At 46.3% G+C, this 17,972-nt stretch overlaps 1 protein-coding gene across 3 annotated transcripts in view; it reads left to right on the top strand.

The window, feature by feature from the left end:
- The window catches only part of LOC117001538 (WT1 interacting protein), an 83,372-nt gene that overhangs the window by 11,776 nt on the left and 53,624 nt on the right, over positions 1-17,972 (top strand). For 2 of the 3 annotated variants that reach the window (XM_033069957.1, XM_033069960.1), the window contains exon 2: positions 16,820-16,921. In XM_033069957.1, the coding sequence (XP_032925848.1) occupies positions 16,820-16,921 (102 nt within the window). Of the gene's footprint in view, positions 1-8,757; positions 8,813-16,819; positions 16,922-17,972 lie in introns of those variants that run through there. The other variant, XM_033069958.1, reaches the window with a different exon arrangement.

The raw sequence follows: 17,972 nt of genomic DNA, 5'->3' as shown, positions 1-17,972 counted from the left end.
GAGCTGATTTCAGAAATGAGCATGTAATTTTTTTGAAGTGTAGGTCAGTAGCTGGTTGTCTTGGAAAGTCTCTTGGCTTGTTGTACCTGTTCCTGGCTGGGGCTGGGCCTTGGCAGTGCAGAGCTGCAGGGATGCACTTGCTCTGTTGGAAACTTGTAATGGTGGTATCTGCACCACTTAATTAGTGGCTTGTCTTTATTTTTTATTTTTGTCTTCACTCAGAGTCAGGATTAAAAACACAAGGAGATGAATTTTCTTGTGTTTGGGCTTGGTTGTTTATTAAATCTTATCTAAAGTACAGAGAGTTCTGCACTATTTCTAGCTATCAGCTAAAAGCCAGTGAAATGGAGGTGAATTTAGTTAGTTACAAGGTCTTCTAAAGCTAAATAGTCCAGTTAAGAACTAACACCTATATTATTTATACTTGTGACCCAATAACCAAACTCCTGTGACCCACAGGGGAGCACTACTGTCCAACCAAAAGCTACTGCCTTGAAATCATGAAGATGAAGGAGGAAGAACACAGAAAGGAGACAACACTCAAAATTCTCTATCTTGTCCTATACCTATTACTATATTCTCAAACTCCCAATTTTAAAACCCTTTACCATGTATAATCACACACCTGTATTTTAACTACACACCTGTGATTTTTAACTCCATCACTCAAATTTGGAAGCCTTCTCCAAGGCCTCAGGTCAAAAGCAGTGTTTTCTAGGGGATCACTGCCAGAAAGCTCAAAAATTCTGGCTTCTGGGATCCAAACTCCCCATGGCTTGGGTGCAAATCTTTGTGGCTCAACTCGGCAGGGGGAACCCTCAAGATATCTCAAAATAAAACTTATGCAGGGTATTTAGAAGATGAGGCACATGTGATGAACCCAGTGCTGCCCCATGATTGTTTCTGACAGCTGAGAGTCACCTGGAGTTGTTTTTATGACGCCACAGAGATCATGGAATGAGTAAATTCACAGCAGTGCTTTTCCCTGGCTGTGTTTCTCTGCCTGGCCCAGCTGCCCCTGCAGCTCCCAGGCCATGCCCCCATGGAATGCTCAGGTGTCTCTGCTTTGTGTGGGGCTGTAAAAGCCACGTGCTGTTTGCCTGGTGTTTTGGCAGGTAAATGCTCATCTGACAATTTGCAGGAAATTGGTGGCCGTGAGCAGGTGGAGTCAGTGGTGTGGGACAGAGCTGTGATCTGTGTCCTGTGAACTCTTTCAGCTCCTGCAAAGTCACTTCTGGGCAAGGACTTCTCAGATTGCTCCTCTCTCAGGACTGGGTGGAAGATGGGTGTGGTGGGATGGAGGCTGTGTCCAGATGTGAGCTGTGCATCCTCTGCTTTTCTTCTCCTTGCTCCCTTCTGCCCAGAGCAGGATCCTTAAAGGAATCCAGAGCCGAGCCTGGAGAGGATGTACAGCACAGATGGGGTGATGCACACGAGCTGCAGGTGGTTCTGGAGATCACCCTGGTGTTGCCTGTGCTGAGAGAGGTGCTGGGGCTCAGAGGGCTCTTGCCATTTTCTTCCTTTGGTTGCCTTTTGTTTTGTTTTGCAGCAAAATAATAGGTCCTGCCTATTTTTACTTAATGTCTTTTTATGAAATCTTGGCAGTCACCAGGTGAGAGACTGAGGTGCTGTTTCACAAACAATTAGAAAAAGCTTGTTTTGCTTTGCCTGGGAAGAGAATCTCCCAGTGTTTGTGTGTGTTGGTTTAGAGGGAGACATTCCTGTGTGAGGGTGGTGGGAGTGACAGTGCTGGAGTGTTCCCTGTCCACGGAGAGTGGTGCAGCCACACCAGCAGCCCCTGCAGTCTGTCATGCCCAGTTTGGAGAGAGGAAAGGACCCAAATCCATGGCAGGTTTGGGCTTTGGGTGCAGCATGGATGAGGTTTGCCCCTTGCAGGAGTTTCTGGTAGAGTGAAGATACGGCAATCCACTCACCAAATCCCACATTGCCTGAGAGCAATGGGGCAATTCCACATGGGGAAGAATGATTGGAGTGCCAGACCACACCTTTTAAAAAAAAAACAAACCCAAAAAACCTCCCTGACCTACTAAGAAGATATAAAAAGAGAAAGGATAGGTTGGGTTAGGCTGAAACAGCCTTGCATGCTGTGTAAGAGCAAATTGGTGACTCTTTTGGGAAAAGGCTTTCTCAGCCCCTCTTTCCCACCTGGGAGGAATCCAGCCCAGAAAGAGGAGCTCCACAGAGGCTGCCCCGGAGCAAACACTCTGAAGTTGTGCCAAATGCAGACTTGCAAATCATTTTCCTGCTGTGCCAAGTGTGTGAAGCTCTGCTTTTCCCTGCTTCCCACCTCCAGGGGCTTTGTCTGACTTCGCTAAGGGGGTGCCAGGAGCAGGGAGCAGCTCCGACCCATGTGGTGGCCTGGCTTTGGCTGGACACCACATCTCACTTGGTCTGATCTGCTTCTGTAGCTCATGAAAGGAGAAAAAATGAACCCACAAAACAAAACATCCACGCTCCTGAGCTGAAGGACGAATCCTGGACTCCTTTGTGGCAGAACTTCCTTTGAAATTTCTGGGTATTTTGCTTGGTTGGACTGGCAGAATTAGGAAAGCTGGTGTTAGATTATTGTAAGGTCAGAGAAAAAGTGCATTTCAAGATTGGGGGGAAGGACTATATTTTTTTCTGACATAGTACCCCTTGAATAATGAGCATTGACTTAGAGCTCTTCTGTTCCCAGCTGGGGAAATGCCTGCATGGGGAGTTTCTAACCCTGCTCCAGGTGTTCACCAGTGTGTGCATTTGGGGAGATTCTAACTTAATGTTCCCATACAATGTGGAAAAGGCAAGAGAGAACTTAGATTAAAAAAAAAAAAAAAAAGGCTGCTGAGAGTTCTGGCAGATACGTGGTAATATTTGCTTAAGTTTCTGAGAAAAACATTTTTTCACTTTTATAATGACGCTTATGCATGCGTATTTGCATCCCCCTAAGTGTTTTCTGGGGTTTTGCCATTTCAAGGCAATGTCTGTTGGTCTAGAACTGCCAGTGCCAGGGCTGAGCTGAAAGTGATATCAACTCAGTTTGGTTTTAATTTGATCCATTTTTATTTTGACCAGGGAACCAAATTATGGGGGCACTGTGAGGGAATGTTAGCTCATTATTTCAGTTTTGCTTGTACACGTTGTGAATCTGACAGGGAGTGCAACCAGAATGCAGTGAGATGAATGAGAGCGGAGAGAGCTGCACACCCAGGTGACAACAATGTGTAAAAAATCTCCCTGGAGAATGGACATTAATTCCTGTTTTGAAGGAAGATCTGGGAACTGGATGTGCTGCTGGTGCAGGCTCAGTTCTGCATGCACTGTTTCTTGCTGGAACACTACTGTTCCCCAAAAAAATAGCTCCCAACCAGAAAAAGTGTCCAGTAAGCCTGCAAATCAATTGCTGTTGGAATTTTTTGGACCATGCAGCTTGCAGTTCCTCACCACGCCGTTGACTTAGGTCAACAAAGTAAGTGTTGTCTCGCGGTCTAAATGAAGAAAGGCTGCGTCGAGGTCAAGTGTGACCGTTGGGGAACAAACAGTTGCATGTTTGTGCTCATCCTGCAGCCCAGGGCAGGGCACAAGCTTGGAAGGGGAGGGAAGAAGGGAGATAAGGATGTTCTGTGCAGACTGGAGTGTAGGGATCAGAACAGGTGATAGCCACACTTTAGTCCTAAACAGGAATAAAGGAGTTCAGATGTTCTTCTCTGGAAGAGCTCCATGATCGGGTCATGAAGAAATAGTGGCAAGGGTCGTGCAGGGAAGGGGAGTTTGGAGCCTGGGGCACAGCCGGTGTCTCAGTGTGAGCTGGAGGTGCTGAGCTGTTGCCTTCCCCAGCAGGTGAGGGACTGTATGCTGGCTGGGACTGCAGCCTGGCCCTGCAGAGGAAGGGGCTGTGGCAGGGCAGGGTGCTCAGCTCCTCCCCAGCACCCAGCTTTGTGCTGCTGGCTCAGGGAGGGACAGGGGTGCATGTTCCTCCTTGCACAGCCATTGCTGCCAACCTGGCTCACTGGCTCCACTGCAGGATAAAAGCTGTGACTCCACCAGCTGAAAAACAATGGGGAACAACATTTTGAGTTGTTCTCTTAGGGTTTGGGTTTTGTTTTATTTTGGGTTTTTTTTCTGCTTTGCTTGAAGAAACATCTCTCTTGCTATGGTGGAAGACAACTTTTGTGACTGGTACTAGAGTGAAGCACAGTCTGTTTTAATTGAGGATCAACAATGATTCCTTCTCTAAGAGGCACAGTTAGCTCCTCTGGAGAAATTACAGAATCCTTCATCTGTCAGAGAAGGGAAAAGCAAGGGATGTGTAAGCACCAGCTCAGTACCAACTCTGTACTTCACTCTTAACCTTACAGAGAAAGCACAGTAAAGAGTTTCATCATTGATTTGATAAAAGCTGCCCTTTTATTTTCATGGATATAATTACAGAAGAGGCTACATTCATCTACAGACAAAGGCTCTAGTATTTAAAAAAAAAAAACAGAAATGAATTTTAAAACTCCCAACAACTGAACAAATTCTTTTAGCTAGTTTTCAAAAGATAAGTTTTGTGCGTTGTGTTATAGTTGCTTTGTTGTGTTTTTTTTGTTTTTTTCAAGGGAACATTGAGGAACCTATTTCTTGGTGAATACAGTGATAGGAGAGATTCCAAAAGGGCTTTTGTGCAATTAACAGAATGTTTGCATTAGGTTGTGCTGCAGTGACTTAACACATGAGAAGGAAAAATCCCAACTGAGTGATTTACACACTGATCTCGAATGTTTTGATCAAAGGTCAGACTCAGAAATGCATTTATGCTTGTTTTTACATCCTAAGGGAATCCAGTGGGGAGTTAAATCTTTATGTAGTCATTTAATGTGTAAATATTCACAGGTAGCTCTTTACTTAGCCATGTCATTTTGCTGTGAATTTTGACAGGGTGAGATTTACTTGGAGGCTGAAGTCCAAACTGTGCCAGTACCATGACAGGGGAGAGCATTTCTGTAGACTGAAGTGACTTTGCATATTTCATATATAAATTCTGTATTTTACTAACTTATAGGAGTTCTAAAGTAGGTAGGGAGACATGAAAAGAGGTCAGGAAAGCTGGTTGATTTTTCAAGGCTTGCAGTCTCCAGGTTCAGGGATGGTCCATCCTGACATGCAGGAAGTGGCAAGGGGTTCTGGAGAAAGAAATGAAAAGGATTTGTGTAATATGGAAGGGGTGAAAGCAAAGGCAGGTGACCTGGGGGCAATATCAGGAGACACAGGGCTTGTCTGGAGCTGGCCCTGGTGGAAGACAGGGAAATCAATAAATGCTTCAATGTGAGAGAAAGGAAGACCAGGGAAGACGTGGAGCAGGAGTACTGGGGTGGCCTTCTATGATAAAAAGCTTGGGGAATTAGGGGAGAGCAGTGGTGTTTGATCTCAGCATTAGTAAAGGTTTTGATGCTGTCACCCACAACATCTCTCTGGACAAAGTGGTGCAGTACAGACTGTGAGATGGACTGAAAGCTGGCTGAGCTCAGGTATGACCAGCAGGATGAGGTTGAGTTGGGGCCAGTCACTGGTGGTGCCTCTCAGAAGTCCCTGCTGGAGCCAGTTCTGGAGTCAGTGTTTGATATCTTCATTAATGGCCAGGGTGATGGACAGAGCCCCCCTCAGCCAACCTGTGGATTGTACCACCATGGAAAACTGCTTGATGGGCTGGATGGATGTGGTGGTGCTCAGCAGGTCCCTGACAGGCTGCAGAAATGCAGGAATAGGAACCTGATGAAATTCAACACAGGGAAAAGCCAAGTCCCACACCTGGGGAGCCACAGCCTCCTCCAGTGCTGGGAGCCCACTTGGCACAAGCAGCTCTGCAGAAAGGCCCTCTGGGGTCCAAGGTGTGTGTTTTGCCAAGGAACCCAACAGCAGCCTGACTGGAGTTCAGGCTGACCACCCTGGATCATGGGGACACTGAAGCTGCCTGTCCTGTGTGCCCCTGTGCTTGGTCCAGCCTCAGTCTGGGCACTTAGCCCACAAAAACTGTGTCTGAACCAGGGGCTGGGCTGTGTCAGCTCTGCTGTGGAACACTCCAGCTGTGCCCAGGTGTTTCTGCGAGATGGGGAGCTCAGCTCTCATCCAGGCTTCCCAAACACAGCCCCTCCAGTGCCCACATCTCAGGTGGGCACTGACACCTGAAAGGGCACCAAACAACTCCCACATAGATTATAAGCTATGGATGTGAATGATCTTTTATTGCTTTGGTCGTGATCCCAACCTGAACCACTGCTTTAGCAGTAGGGAAAACACCACTGACGTTGTGAGGTTTCCAAGGGCTCTCCAAGGATGGATGCACAGGCAGCAGCTGAGGTGGAAAGGGTTGCCTCTCTATCACTTCTCTGTTTTGCTGAGTGTTTTAATTAAAACCAGATAGAGGAAAATTTCTCACACTGTTTCCAGTTTTTAGTGGTTTCACCTGCTGTTGAAAATTGCATCAAGACATAATGGTAAAGGGGTGATGTAAAGAGCAATGAATGTTCCTTTTAGTGGCTATGAATAGAGGCTTCTCATATCAGTTAAGTGTTGACTTATAATTATGAAAAGATTATAGGTTTCTGCTGGTTTTTAGCCAGTTCTCTAACACATAAATTAACTAACATTTCAACACTTCGTGTAACCTTTCAAAATGGAGAAGGGAGGTTTGAAATGATGAAATTCATAAGATCACATTTATTTGGAGATGTTTACTGTAACTAACAAAGTGAAAAATTACCTTTCTAACCCTCTTCTGTCTGCTCACGCTTTCCCTGGTTATGCAGCTCTTGAGGAGGTGATTTTTGCTGTTTCTAGAAAGATTTTTAAAAAATAAAAACTTCAACTCTGCTTTAGTTATACTTTTTTCTAAAAGTTGCTGAAAATTTAGCCATGACTCCTTTGCTGTCTTGTGACTGTGGGTGGTGGAGCTGATGAGTTATTTAGTAAGAGATGTTTGGGTGGTGAAGTGTCAGGAGTGGGAGAGAAGAGTATCTTGTGTCTTGTTCCTCACTTTGACTTGAGTCTGGCATCCAACTTGTAAGAAACAGTCCATGTTCCAAAAATCATCCTGAAAAGAGGATGCCTGTGTGTCCTGGCATGGAGATGTTGAGGAGGGTGTGTGGGGAAGGCACCCAGTGTAGTTTTGGGCATAGGGTGATGTGTGATTGGTCCTGAAGTGGATGGTGGCAGCTGTTTTGTAAAGACAAGGCTCTGCCAGCACTGTGCACAGGGGTCATTAGAAAAGAGAAATCCTTTCCCCCTCAAGCAAATTGCTCTTTGACAGGAGCCATTGAGGCCAGGGGTGTTTCCCTGTTTACATCTCAGTGCCAAGTGCTCTTGCAGGACTTTGAGTGTTCTTTACCAGCAGCAGCTTAGCACTCCAGCTAAGTGGCTGCATGTTTCTCTGCAGGGCTTGTGGGCCACAGCTTTGGCTGCAGGTGCAGTGGGCAGGTTGTGAAAAGAGCAGATGATGCCAAAACCCTGGTACAGGTGGAGGCTGCCTTCTGTGTCGGGTCCTTTCCAAGCTAAGTCAGTGCCTTGGACATTTCTCCCTCCGTGCCCAGGTTTCGCAGAGCAGCCAGGCACTTGTGCCATTGCTCTGTCTGCAAGAACAGAAAAGGTGGGTGGCAAAAAAAAAGTATGATTTTTAGGCACAGTCTGCCAGCTCTGACTGCTGATTTGTCACTCTTGGGAGATTTAACTGTCCTTCTTAGCTGAGTGTTGTGATCATATCCATTTCACACCTTTTTCATCAGAGAAAATGAGCTCTATGGGCTTCTTTTTCTTTTTTCTTTTTTTTTTTTCCTTTCCCCAATTTCTGCCCTTTTTAACCCACTTTGCTCCTGTTTCATGTCAAGACAACAGTCTATGTCAAAGTAGGGGAGAGGGATGATCCTGAGTGTAATATTTGTGTATTTCTGGATCATTCGTTGATACTACTTGGATGTGGATCAAGTGTGTGTTCACATTTGTGTTGAATTAACCAGACAGATCACATACCCTGGAGTTTATTCCAGCTGCTGGAGAGCAGCTTGTTACCTGATCCAGCACTGACAATACCTGATCCAGCAAAAAGTCAAAGCAGTCCAGACAGAAGATACTTGACCTCGCAGAAATCCTGCCAAGATGAAGTTAGCTATCAGGACTTTACACTGTGGGCATCTTTCTCTACAGTACTAAGAACTGTAAAGCTGGATTTATTCAGGTGTTGGAACTTCAGTGGAAAGTTCAGTGTCAGTCAGGGGGAAACCTGTGCACTCCTGCAGGTCTGGGTGGTGCTGGGGGGAGCCAGTCCCTGAAGGTGAGCATGGAGCTCATGGTTGTGGGAAGCTTGGAGTTGTCCTCTTGCAGGAATCATTGCAGACAGGAGTCTGACAAAAGCCTGGCACAACCCCCTGCCCACCTCAGGTCTGCCTTGGAGAGCAGCTGAACGCATGGGCAGTGTGATTTTATAACTTGATTTTCTAACTTTTACTTTTCCACCCCCCAGTTGAATTCCCAGGCAGGAAATGAGCCCACATCTACAGCATTTAGTGCTGCTGTTTCCCAAAGGTAGAGGAGGCAAAATTAGAATATCCTGTTTACATGTCCTTCGAGCTGTATTTGACCAGCTGTCCCAAGGGTTTTCAACTTGCTAGATCAGGACAGGCTTTTCTTACAGTCTGAGCATGTTCCTGTGTGAGTGGAGGAATGTGGCTGTTTGCACTGAGCTCCTCCCTGGGCTGAGCCTTTCAGCTGCAGAGGAGACAGCATTTCACTGTCACCATGGTGGGGAAGCTGAGGCTTGCCAGGTCCTTCATGACTAAAGGTGGGAGAAACCTGTGGCAGATTACAGGAAGGTTTATTCCTGATGTTCTCAAAGCATCCTTCAGTCACTGGGCTTGAAGTGGCTGAAAAAAACTGGTTCAGGGGGTTGAGGTGACAGAGATTTTTTTTAAGTCACTTCCAGCTTTTCTTAAGTGAATAGTTCAGCCTTTCTAAATATTAGTTTGGTGTAATACCTGCCTATATGCATGTTTGTGTCTGAGCAAGCCTATTTATGCTTCTGGGAGTAGTGAAGAAACTCCCTGGGGCAGGTGTGAGCTATGGAGAGGTGTCAGCACGTTTTTGTGGGGTGGGTGCTGGAACTGTGGGGCTGTGGTGTCCCTGTGGGGCTGGGAGCTGCTTGTGGAAGGAACTGCGAGTTTGTAACCAAGGGTGGTTACGTAATTCTGTGCCTTTTCCAGACTGTCATGCTCGTGCTGGAAATAGAGCATTATCTAAGAAAATAGGAAAGTGCACCTGGAAACTTTTAGACTAGTCTCCTTGTTTAATCATGAACCCATTTGAAATATGTCAAGGAAGGCAGCTGTAATATATGACCTTTTTCTGCCATATATTAGAGTGATGACTCATAGGTGCAATGGCAGGAGAATGTAATGAGAAGTCTCCAGGCTGATGTCTGTGCAGCTGATGTTTGCAGCTCTGACGTGCTGTGGAGTTCAGGGTCTTTGGGCTGTGTTGTTGGTGCTTTCAGTATCACTGTGTTGCCACCTGGCTGCATAGATTTCTGTAAGCTGAAGTATTTAAATTGATTCTGTCTCTTCCTTGTCATCTCAGGAGGTTTTTTCTCTTCTTCTCTGAATGAATGAAGGAAATGAATGAATATTTGTAAAGCAAGCATCAGTGTAACTAAAGGAGTGCAGGTAGCTATGGAGCTGTGCTCAGCCCTGTGCTCTCAGAGGCTCCACACAAAGGGGAGCTCTGCAGAGGCACTGGGGCAGGCTGAACCATGCAGATAGTGTCAGTAATTTCATGCTTCAGAGCAGTAATTTCACATACTGTATAGAGCAATAAGCATTTGCTGTGCTGGCTTCAGGCTTTCACTGTGTGGTGGGGTGGATCTGCTTCAGCAGTAACAAAAGCCTTCCTTCCAGTTTGCAGCAGCTGCTGATCAGGGCTGATCCTGGCTCCCATGGCATCTCCACTCTGCACTGCTGGTCTGGAGTTGCTTTAATTCACTGGCACAGACATGCCCTGGCCTTGGAGCTGCTAAAATGGGGAGTCAGGGAGGGGATGGTATTTGTGAATTGTGTCTGTGGCCTTCTGTGTTCCCAAACACTTGCCCATCACCTCACCTGCATTTGAAACTCCAGAAGGGTTAAGGACAACACAGGACAGACAGCATGTATGGCTGCTTTCAGAGCCGGCAGGACTAGGCTGAGTCCTGGCAGTGCTGATCCCTCAGGCAGGTAGAGCTTGGCTCTGTACTCTGATCTGCAGCACTGGAATTCCTGGAGCTGCTCCCAGTGCCTTCCATTGTGGCCATGACCTCTCCCAGCAGCTTTGTCCCACGCAAGCCTTGTTAAGCAACAGGCAGAGTGGAGGTAATGAAAGTTATTCCAGAACCTAAAACTATTCCAGAACCTGAAACTTCCAGTGAATGTGAAGTTTGTTGCATTTGTAACCAAACATAAATTATCTCAAATTTTGATTTTTCTGAGTAAAGCTTTCCACATGCATCTCTACTGTGTATTAATTGAGTAAAGCCTCCTGTAGCTGACAGGCACTGAAGTGATGGAGATCTTTTTAAGTCAGCAGATGCATATCTCAAGGCCATAAATCGTTTATGGTTTATTCCTTGAGGATGAAAGTAAGGTTGGGGGCAATCTCAACAAGGTTTAACAGTGACAACAAGAAGTTTTCCAGTACACAGGCTGCTTCTTGTCTTGCTTTGCCTAAGCTGTGATTTGTGTTAGGTGTTGCTGCCTATGTTCCTGCAGTGTAGTGTACTCCAGCACAGTTGGTGCAGGGAGCACATGGAGACATCCAGGCTGAAGTTGGGGCTGTGTTACCAGATGGCATCAGCTTCCTCTTAGGTGTTGGGCTGCCAGGTGTGGATAGGCTGGAGCTTGGCAGGAGGGCCTAAAACATTGACTTGAGCATTTCTCAGTTTTCTTAACCTGTCATTTTCAGCCTTAACTCAAGTTATGGTGTCTCCTGCTCTTTCCTGGGGCAGAGGCAGTGCTGGTAGCTTAGCCAGGCAGTCCTTCCATCATTTCTATCACAGGATGTTGCTGCTTGGTGTGTCCAGGTTGTGTTTATTTATAGGTTGTATGTACCAGATTTCATTTCATTCAAAATATCCTTGAATCCTTGGTACATTTGCAAGGTTTCTGCCAGGTAGCAGATGAAAGCCCTGCAGTGAGAGCTGCCTGTGGTGGTGAGGGCTGGGAGGGTTCCCTAGGCTGCCTCCCTTGCTCTGCCCCGTGCAGGTGCCTCGTGTCTTCTGTCTGCACCTGACTCAGGGATGACGTGTGTGTTGGAAGATCCCTCCTCCTGTGGTTGTTGGAAGGAAAGGAGCATTTTTCTGTCCTGAAGTCACCTCTGTGATCCAAGCTGCTGCAGCCCAGGACGTGCACAGCAGCTGCTGGGAGCTGAGCAGGTTCTGCAGCAGCAGTGGCACAATTGCCTGGGCTCAGGGAAGCTCTGGGGCTTCCCTGGTTATTTGCCTTCTTGGCACAACACATTTTACAGGCAACAGCAGCAGCCTCTGTGAGATCACTGGCTGCCGGCAGTGTGAGAACACCTCCCCTGGAAGGGGGGCACCTGCAGGTGTCTGAACCAGCCCTTCCACAGCCCTCTGCTCTTGCAGTTCTTGCTGCAGTTTGGCTTTTTGTTTGGAGCTGAGACTTCTCTCCTCTTTTGTTCACCCTTCTCCATGACAGTGGTTGTCCATTTCCCTGCCCCTGTGCGATGGATAGGATGCAAGTGTGGAGACTCTTGTTTGGGGCTTGTGTAGAGATGGTTTTCCATCTCTGAGAGAAGAAAAGGGGATTTTGCAGTGTGATGTTCATCCGCCCTTTTCCCAGAACTGCAGAGGCAGGGAGGGAGTCATCTGTGCCATGTGTTAGTTGTTAATTTTAGCTTTACCATAACTCTTGATGACAGGGCTTGGTTGTTTCCTACTGTAGGCAGCATGTAGCAGTTTTCCTGGAGGTGCGGTGTGGCTGTAAGGCAGTAAAGCTGCAGCTCCTGCCTGGGCCATGGTGCTCAGTCTGTGTAGCTGGATTCTCCCAGCTCACACAAGTGCTGCCTCCTGGAGTTGAGCCACCTGGTACCATTTTTCTTGCATTCATGCTAAACCTTTGCCTTTAAGTTACATAAGGATGGCATCAGGCACAGGCTGAATTCTACCTGTATCTGAGGACACAACTTGGCCAAAAGGTGGTTAAATATCTGCCATGATATGCAAGGCATTTATCAGTCCTTTTCCTAATTCTGTCTTCCTGGTGAAGTCTGTATGAAGTAGCAGCCTGTACTGGCATGGCCAAAGAGCATTATAGGATCTAATGGACAGGTCCCAAACTGAACTTCTTGTAATGCACAGGGAACTCTTACAAGTACCAGCAGGCTGAAAAATAGGTTGTTGCTGATGCCTTTGCTAGGTATAATGCATTGCATTTGGTCTCAAGTTTGGAGCAAAGTCACTGAATGCATCTGTCTGATGTTCTGCTGGTGCTGATATCCATGTTTGCTGGTGTAGGAGTTATCCAGGGAGCGTTGTGCCTCTGTCTGCTCTGTTGCCATGCAGTGCTGGAGGCTTGCCTGGCTGGCATCCAGCAATGATGTTCTCACTGATGTGGTCAAACTCAGTGAAGTGGACTGGTTAAAGGTGTGGGGAGCACTGGTCATGTGCTGGAGTCCAGCAGGGAGTCTCTGGGAGCTCCTTCTCTTTCTAGTACCATTTTTGTTGATGGTCTTTTGCTGCACTCCATGGGGTGTTTGTTCAGCCTCTATGCTTTGTGAGGGTGTGAACACATCTCCACCTCAGCCAAGGACTGCTGTGATGCTGTACTCAGCCAGCCTTCATGGCAACTTGGAGCATATGCAACATCTTGTAATGTCTTTTTCTGGGTAGACACACCAAATCTGTGGGAGAGCTGATGACCTGGGTAACAACATAGCAGCTGATGTGTTGAAGATCTGGGGTGCAGCTGACTGCTCAGAGTCGAGGTGTCAGGAGGGGCAAGGAATTCTATGAAGGCAGAAGTTGATCTGAAATCTTGTCAAGGGAAGTGTCAGAAACGAGACATGCTTGCTCTGCAACAGAACATTCTTCATAGGTGGTTTAACAAGCCTTGGAATTAAATCTGGAGAAGGGGGGAAAAGTGACGTAGCTGTTATGTCAGGGCTTCACAAGCCCACAGTGTGCAGTCTGGACTGTGACTGGTGGAAAAGCAGACCTGAGCAACCATGTAACCAGGGCTTTTTCCTAGACAGTTATGAGCTCACACTAAACTCACACTGCAGCTGCATATATATTTTCCAAAATACACTTCTGGAATTTTACATACACTTTTTTAGTATGCTAATCATCTCTGTGGTCATTCATTCCTGGAGTTAATGACTACTCTCTTGGAGAAAACAAGTTAACAAACTGACAGCTGCTCCTAACAAATCACTTGCTTGGAGAGGCCAGTGCAAGTTTAACATCAATAATAAATCCTTCTTTTGCTTCTGATGGTTCAGTGCAGCAATGGCAAAGAAATGAGGTAATAACTTTCATTTATCAAAGCACTTTGGACTGTAGTAGATTTGTGCACAAGAGCTCAGAGCCAGAATTGCCAGACTTACAGACTGGATTCCTGCTCTTTGAATAGCACTAAGTGTAGATGGGAATACATAGCTCTGTCATTGTAACCTGCCAGCCCATCAATAGCTGCCAGTGTTGGCATGAAAAGGTGGGCAAGGAGTGCCCAGGAGCTGGGGGGTTCTGAAGGGGCTGCTCTGTCCCCACAGTCAAGAGTGAACCGAGATGCTGGACCAGGGCCTGAGGCTGAGGTGACACTGGCTTGTTCCAGGTGTGCCCCCTCTGCTCTGTGCAGCCCCTCCAGTCCCAGGGTCCCTGCAGAGCCCCAGGGATGTGGTGGGACAGCAGCAGTGTCCTGGGCTCTTTCCTCCTGCCGGGAGTGAGGAATTCCTGCAGCTGCTGGCTCACAGGACACCTCTTACAGTCACAGTGTCCACAGCAGTCAATAGCCATCTTTGATCAGTTAACCTTTAACTCATGGCAAATACAAAATGTTTTCCATAACATTTGGTTACAAATAAATGAATAGACTTAGCAACCTTGGATAAGACAACAGATGTTCTGAAATTCCCATTTCTTGTGTCAGGGCTGAGCTCGCCCAAGGACTGGCATTTTCTTAACAAATTGGCAATAAACTGATAGATCTGCCTGGCAACTAGTTTGTCTCACTAGGTTTAGCTTGGGTAGCTGTTATCTTCTAGTTTTTGCTTCCCTAAATTTCTGAAATCAGGTTGAAGATTTAAAAAAAATAGTAATGGATTCATTGGATTGTAAATTTATAGTTTCATTTGACAGATAATCTGAAATGGCAATATTGTGCCAGGATGTTGAGCTAGCTGAATGAAAGGTATGTCCCTTCATGACATGAAATAAGAGAGTTAGAGATATAAACACCAATAAACCCTGTGATTTAATGAATGGTCTTTCCATGTTAGTACTGGAATTCATAGTATAGGAAGTATTTGTAGTATATTCCAATTAATCTGATCACATCCCACAGCTCATACTGATGGCTGTGTTGTTGCTGCTCTGAACTGAAGCAGTTCAGTATTAGAAAGGGTTTGTTGCACTGGACTGGCATGGCATGGTATTGGTGGAGATGTGGCTTTGTGAGAAGCTGCCAGAAGTTGCCCCTGTGTCCAGCAGAGCCAAATTTGGGCCCAGCAGTGACAGTGGCAGCACCTCTGGGGAACATTTAGTAAGGGTGAGGAAATCCCCGTGGAATTGCAGCTGGGTGAGAGGAGTGAGGAGATGTGAGAGGAGCAGCTCTGCAAACCCCCACGGCAGGGCAGGGCAGGAGGGGCAGGAGCTGCTCCAGGTGCTGGAGCTGAGGTTCCCCCGAGCCCAGGGTGCACCCAGGGAGAGGCAGCTGTGCCCCTGCAGCCCACGGGGTCCAGGAGGGAGCAGAGATCCCCCTGCGGCCCCTGGAGGGCCCACATGGGAGCAGGGGGTGCCTGAAGGAGGCTGTGACCCCACAGAGAACTCCAGGTTGGAGCAGCTCCTGGCAGAACCTGTGGCCCTGTGGAGAGAGGAGCCCAAACTGGAACAGGTTTGCTGGCAGGACCTGTGAGCCCACAGGGGACTTGGGCTGGAGCAGCTCCTGAAGGACTGACTGCACCCATGGGAAGGACCAGGAGCAGCTCCTGAAGGACTGACTGCACCCATGGGAAGGACCAGGAGCAGCTCCTGAAGGACTGACTGCACCCATGGGAAGGGACCAGGAGCAACTCCTGAAGGACTGAAGCCTGTGGAAGCTCTCACCCTGGAGAAGTTCATGGAGGGATGTTCCCCAGTACAAGAGAGGGATGCGTGTTCATAGTACCCTGATCTTCTCCCAAAGACTTTGCTGGCTTTTTTTGCATGCATTACATAGAACGTTCACAGTGCAGCATGGACGATTCTGGAAGAATAAAAGCCCAGCTTTGTAGTTCTGCAGTTCCTGTTTTTTTAGGTGTATTAGCAGTTTCCTTCAGCTAATGATTAATGCGAAGCTTGCACATGCACTTGTAGAAATAGAGCCTCAAACAACACATGGAACACAGCAGTTTCTTTAGAGTTGTTTGAAGCAGAAAAACAATCTCCGTTTTTATTCTATAGTATTTTAAAAATATCACCAGCCTTGTCTTGATTGGACTGTCCTGCTAGGATTGAATAGAGACCTATGGACATCTCAGAAAAACTTAAAAATCCCAATTGTGTGACAGAAGGACACAGATTCCCCAGAGTTTAAGTTCTTCACAGGGAGACAAAACCAAAGTGATCCTTGAATTAATTCCCTTTCATTTGAATTTAGAGAGGTTATGCATAGTTAGAAATAAATTCATAGGCAAAAGAGTAAAAACAAAAAACTAACAAAAAACCAACCAACCAAAAAAAACCTTTGAGGAAATAGCTTTAAATATTCCCCAAAACCAAACCATCCAAAAAAAGCCCCTATTTGTTGAGCTTACTGAAATCATGACCTTCCCTGTGAATTTGCCATGTGTAGAGTTGACCACTGACTTGTTGGCTCCTGCTGCCTTGGTCTCCTGAGGACTGGATGGGAGCCATCCCTGGCATCACTGGGAGCAGGCATGGGCAGTAAAGATGAATTTCTGCACCCACTGAAGCACAGCTGCCAGACTGAATTTCTGCCCTGAGACCAAAAGGGAGGCAGAGGTTTTGCTGTTTGGTGTGGTAAGGTGCCAGGTTGTGTTTATGAGGTTGCATCCTCTGTTCACAGGAAATTAAACAATTATGAAATGTGACTGACAGATCCATTTTCCCAGTGGCTTTCACTGCAGACAAACATGCTTGATGTTGTGTTTGTGGAGAGAGCCAAGGAGAAATCTTTTGGGCTTGGACTGAGTTGTTTTATCAGTGATTGTTGAATGTCATGTGGTGGAGCACTTTGTTGTGAAGGTCTCATTAAATTATTTCTTGGGCTGGCAGAATTGTTTGCAGGGTGTTCGTGGATTTATCTGTCCTTTCTGGCCTGTACCTGCCTCCTCTGGATTTCTGTCTGCAGCCAGCCTCAGTCTCCCTGCATTGAAACAGCAGCAGAGGCTTGTCCCCCCCCAAGCCTCCCTTAATTTTGGGTTAATTTCCATGCATTTGTTTCACTGCAGCCACCTTCTGCTCTCTCAGGTACTTCAGTCTATTCAGGGTGAGGAGCTCATTGATTTAGGGCCTGATGGGGGTGTCATGAATCAACAACTTGGAGCTGTGGAGGATTTTAACTTTGATTCTCTTTCTGCTTTGTAGGTATTTGTATAAAATGTGGAAAAGGTGTGTATGGAGCGAGCCAGGCTTGCCAAGCAATGGGTAACCTCTATCATACCAACTGCTTCACGTGCTGCTCTTGTGGTAAGTCAGATCTGCCATGCCCTTGCTGTGCGGCTTCCTTCAGCAACTAGTGTACAAAGTGAGACCTCATCCTGCCTGCTTCCCCAGGCAAAATTCCCACGCAGGCCTCCAGCTTCAAAAGTTGTTTTTTATTTGCCATCTGTAAGTGTTCAATGGTGTTTTCCTAAGCAGCAGCCCAGAAAAGTAGTGTTTTGTTGTTTGAAAGGCTGCATTTACAAAATGGCTTCAACCTGGCTGTTAGAAGCACTGGATGCTTTAAATCATTTGCATTTATGGAACTCTTATGTGCATGTATCATTTTTATAGAAAAAAAAGGTAAATTTTGTTCAGCCAACACCATAGTTTTGTCACTTTCTATTTGCAAATGCAAGTCTAGTCAGGCATGTGTATTTGTCATTTCTGTGTATGCACAGTGCTCAAAAATTGTTCACTTATGGTTGAATGTGACAAGAACAAATAGAAACTGTGTGTTGAAATGCCTGATGCTATTACAAGATTTTATTTTTGTGGGGGAAAACTAGATTATAAATCACTGTTTCCTTCTTGGTGTTCTCAGAACCTTTTTAGGTTTCCCTTTTAATCTGAAAGAGATGTTTCTGTGTGTGATTTGGGGAAGTCCTGGCTTTGCCAGGGGAAATGGAAAATTCAGGGCAGCATTTTCAGAAGTGTGCCTTAAGTCAGGCATTATGAACTGAAGTTGGAGACTTCCTCTGTGTCTTGTCTAACTGCTGAGAGCTCACAAATTCCCACCGAGCTCAAGGGAAGTGTGAGAGCTCAATTTTCAAGAGTTGGGTGATTTTTCTTGTTTTATGCACGCATCTGGTAAGGTTCCTTATAGGTGAAAATATTTGCCTGGATATTGAAGATCTTGTTATGATACATATCAGCAAAAGATTTATGCTGAGCACAGATTGTTTATAAAAAGGATTAATTAAGGATTAGAAAAAGAGTAAAATATTATTGGCATAGAACCAAATAAGTTGATAATCAGAGGAACATTGTAAAGTTCACTTCTGACAGAAGTGTTGTCTTTTCTCCTGAGATTTGTACT

This window comes from Catharus ustulatus, chromosome 11 (genome assembly GCF_009819885.2).
Source record: "Catharus ustulatus isolate bCatUst1 chromosome 11, bCatUst1.pri.v2, whole genome shotgun sequence".
Lineage (NCBI taxonomy): Eukaryota > Metazoa > Chordata > Aves > Passeriformes > Turdidae > Catharus > Catharus ustulatus.
This window is presented reverse-complemented; position numbering and strand designations above follow the sequence as displayed.